The 4,598-nt window shown below is 39.1% G+C and overlaps 1 protein-coding gene across 1 annotated transcript; it reads right to left on the reverse strand.

Annotated features, from left to right (window-relative positions):
* Positions 1-799: 799 nt before the first annotated feature.
* Positions 800-1,223, reverse strand: LOC122735586 (prefoldin subunit 2). The gene has a single exon (XM_043977270.1). The coding sequence runs from the start codon at positions 1,149-1,151 to the stop codon at positions 831-833; it is 321 nt and encodes a 106-aa protein (XP_043833205.1). The 5' UTR covers positions 1,152-1,223; the 3' UTR covers positions 800-830.
* Positions 1,224-4,598: the final 3,375 nt, after the last annotated feature.

The raw sequence follows: 4,598 nt of genomic DNA on the forward strand, positions 1-4,598 counted from the left end.
ACCTCATTGATTAATTTAAAATGCATTCACATCTCGCTGCAGATTCTGGAGCTGGGAAGCTTTTGTCCCATAAATCTGACCATGATTGATGCAGATTCTCCAACACTGTATAAATGAAGTGTGAACTTTACATTTTTGTAGCTGTGTGCTTGGACCTTAGACTAGAGTTTACATATCATGTCAAAGAGGTTGAACATCCAAGTCTCAGCTAGGTTTCCACTAAACCTGTCACATTACAAGATTAGTATCATACCATCCTAATAGGATTTAGTGCCAGAAGGGACTTCATACATCCTCTAGTGTAACCCACTCATTTTGTAGATAAGGAAACTGAGACCCAGAGAGGTCAAATGAGTTGCCAAATATCACCTGGGAAAAATGACAGGATTCTAATATAGGTTTCTTATAAAGACTATATTTTACTCTAAAGAAACATTTACATTAATTATCTTTCTAGGTTTTTAAGAAGTTAGCTGGGAAAGAAGAGTAAAAAGAAGTATAATAATAAAAAGTAGTAGATCAATAGATGCAAAGTACTCACAAGACCTAGGCCACGGGTTCTTAAGCTTTTGTGTGTGTGTCATGTACCTAGCAGAGTGCCTGGCACATATAGGTGCTTAATAAATGTTTATTGACCGACTGGCTGAATGGCTTCCTCTATGGCAATCTAGTGAAGCCTAGGGAACCTCTTCTCAGGATGATATTTTTTTTTTTTGCGACCAAACCATTTATTTAACAAAAATATTACAAGAGCAGCAACAAAGAAAAATAATAATAAAGGGTATGTGTAAGAGGCATGGGAGAAAAAACACACCAGAGGTCTTTGATTCTTAGGAGACTAGCACGCCAGCTGAGCTGGCCTTGGCTCCGGACCCCTCCCCATTGTCCTTGGCTGCTGGCTTCTCATCCTCACCCATTAACCGAATATTATGTTTCTCCCTGAAGTCATTCAACTCCCTTCCCTTTGCTTGAAGCTGCTGGGTCAGTGTCTCAATGATCTTCTGAATCTGCTCCTTGTTACCCTCCAAAGCAGGCAGCACCTCTTTGACAGTTCGCTCCACCAGCACACCCCCAACCATCCGATAGCACTTCCGGGTCGGGTCCACTTCTCTCAGTGTATCTATCACTAGGCTGTGCTCATTCAACTCCATTTCCAGCTCAGCTGCTTTGGATGCTAGGCCCCTCTGTTCCTGCCGGAGGCGATTGAAGCCAGCAACCACCTGCCCGCTGGCTGTAGGGCCTTAGAAGCCCGATTCTCGTCTCCTCATGCGTCACATCCGGAAGCCTCGGTTCCCAACCTCCTCCGGATTCTGGGGCCTCGAGTGCCATCAGGATGATATTTTTAAAGGCATAAAATATGTAGGATCACATAGGGAACTAATTCTACTGAAATACTGTTATTGAAATATTCAAAAGCCAAGGTCATGGACTCCCTGTATCCTATATCTACAACCATTCTTTCTCACAGGCAAGAGAACACCTTGTTCTAAAATATCTATAATCTTTATGCAATACTAGAAGCCTTTTCTGTGCTTCATCACATTAAATCCTGTAACCTGGATTCATGGAAGCAGTCTGCTCTATGGAATTGGATGGCTCTCATTATACTTGGCTTAATTCAATGATAGATAAAATATTTTTAATCAAACTATGCGTTAAACCTATTGCTTTTGTTCCATTGGAACATGCCCCCCTTTTGCATTCCAAAATCTCATAATACCTTTATTTTTTCTATGCCCATATTCTGTCACATAATAATTAGCATGGAATAGGAAATCATCAAAAAGTTGCTCTCCAACTTAAAAGATCAAATGCCCAATTTGTTTCATATATTTTAAAATTTAGCTTTCCAAGTCTTCATTGGGCAAAAGAAGGGCAAGCATGTCTTTAATTGTCAATTTTGCAGTTGTTGCTGCTCAGTCGTGTCTGACTCTTTGTGACCCCATCTGGGGTTTTCATGGAAAAGATACTGGAATGGATCACCATTTCCCTCTCCAGCTCATTCTGCAGATGAGGAAACTGAGGCAAACAGGGTTAAGTGACTTGCCCAAGGTCATATAACTAGTAAGTATTTGAGGCCAGATTTGAACTCACAAAGATGAGTCTTCCTGACCCTTTATCCACTGTACCACCTAGCTGCTCCCTATTTTTGCAGTGGCACAGGAGTATAGATTCTGATAGGTTAGGAACCTACCATCTTTGTCAATATCACAATTATCTGTTGTCACCCAGTTAACTTTCTAGCTCTTTGAAGTGGGAACATAAATAATTCAACCCCTTTCCACTCAACTCCAGGCAGAAAAATAGGCCCCACTTAGTTATGTGACTCTATAGAGGGGTATCCTTTCTGCGGTTAACAGGACATTTACTCCCATGCTTCAAAACTAACTCCTCCCTTAGAGACACCTTAACTGACCTTTAGAACTAGCCCTTAAAACTTGGAATGTAGAAGCTGTGTTATAGAAGAATACATCTAGGGGCTGGGGAAAAGGGGTGGTAAGACAGAAATAGGAGAAGAGATTGGGGGCAGCTAGGTGATGTAGTGGATAAAGCACCAGCCCTTGGATTCAGGAGGACATGAGTTCAAATCCAGCCTCAGACACTTGTGTGTGACCCTGGGCAAGTCACGTAACCCTCATTCCCCCTCCCTCCTCCAAAAAAAGAGATTAAAGACACAAATGTCTGAAGTCTTGCCTTTTTGATCTGTCCCTCTCCTCATTAGGCACAATAATAGCCATGTCCCCCTGCTCTCCTTTCAAGCTCTCTCTTCTACTTATGGGCAAAGGATAACTTCCTTGTTTCTTCTGACATATTCTGTTGGCCCTGCTGGGTCAGGCATTGGATTGATAATCAATTTCCATGTTCTTTTAGGAATACTGTCAGATCTCATATATTTAGAGTAATTGTTAAGGATTATATTCTCAATTTACAGAAGTTATTTTGGTGGGATTATGTTTTTATTTTGACTTAGGAATTTCCATTTTATGAATTGATACAAACCGAAGTGAGCAGAACCAGGAGCAATACCAACAAGATTATATTTACATGATAACATTATTTAAAAAAACAGCTGTAAGTATCATATGGAATGGGGACACACTAGAATCTTTTCCAGTAAATACAAGAATAAAGCAACGATACTCACTCTCCCAACTATTTTTTTGAAATATGGTTCTAAAACTTCTAACAACATCAATAAGAGAACTAAATAAAAGGTATAAAAATAGGTAAAAAGTAAAAAAAAACTATACCTATTTGTTAATGATATGATAATATACTTAGAATTTCCTAGGAATGCAGCAGATACTAATTGAGACAATTATTAACTTCAGCAAAGTTGTGTTCTACAAAATGAACCCTTAAAAATCAATTGCATTTCTTTATAACAACAAAATCCAAGAACTGATGATGGAAAGGAAATCCCATTCAAAATGACTACAAAATACAAAAAGTATCTGTTATTGACCTACCAAAGCATATTTATTTACTTCCTAAAAAAATAAAAAGCAACTTAAATAGCTGGAGAAATATTCAGTATTCATGTCTGGGCCAATATAATAAAAATGACAACACTACCAAAGTTAATTTATACTTTTAATGCTATACCAATCAAATTTCCAAGGGGATATTTTATAGAACTTTATAAAATAGTAACAAATTCATTTGGATTAACAAAAAATCTAGAATATGAAGGGAAATGATGAAAATGAATAGGGATGAAAGAGGAATAACAGATCCAGACTTCAAATTATATTAAGAGGCAGCTAAGAGCGGGACAGCTAGGTGGCACAGTGGATAAAGCACTGGCCTTGGATTCAGGAGGACCTGAGTTCAAATCCGGCCTCAGACACTTGACACTTAACTAGCTGTGTGACCCTGGGCAAGTCAATTAACCCTCATTGCCCTGCAAAAAAAAAAAAAAGAAGAAAGAAAGGAAAAAAAAGAGGCAGCTAAGAAGCACAGCAGAGTACTGGGCCTGGAGTCAGGAAGATCTGAGTTCAAATTTAGCCTCAAATACTTTCTAACCATGTGACCCTGGGGAAGACATTTAACCTTCATCTGCCATGGTTTCCTTGTTTGTAAAAAGGGAGACAATAATAGCACAGTGGAGAAGATATCCTTATTACATGCTTCAGTATTTGAAGTACCTATGATTTCACCAAGAGAAGTACACTTACCACCGAGCTAGACTAAGACTCCTCCTTAGCAGGGTAGACAAATGATTTTATGAGTTTTGCTGTAAGCACCCAGAAAAAACAAACTTCTAAGAAGCTAGGGCAAAAGTACCCATCCTTTGGATGTGGAATATGTGGAGAAATATAGCTGGTTTCACTAGCTATGTGGCATTAAGGCTTTAATTTCTAAGTAGCTTCCTCTGAACTATTGCAGAGAAGTGACTTTTCACCCATCCTACTATTTGCATTAACTTTGCTAGAAAACATGGCTGTGTTGCTATCACATGATAGTATTACTATGGGAGACATGATAACTTCTTTGAAAATGATTGGAGGGAAAGCTAGATGGCGCAGTGGATAGAGCACTGGCCCTGGATTCAGGAGTACCTGAGTTCAAATCCGGCCTCAGACACTTAACACTTA

Source organism: Dromiciops gliroides, chromosome 1, assembly GCF_019393635.1.
Source record: "Dromiciops gliroides isolate mDroGli1 chromosome 1, mDroGli1.pri, whole genome shotgun sequence".
Lineage (NCBI taxonomy): Eukaryota > Metazoa > Chordata > Mammalia > Microbiotheria > Microbiotheriidae > Dromiciops > Dromiciops gliroides.

Excerpts from the sequence above, each read along its gene's own strand:
- LOC122735586 (XM_043977270.1), bottom strand. The coding sequence starts at position 1,151 with ATGGAGTTGAATGAGCACAGCCTAGTGATAGATACACTGAGAGAAGTG.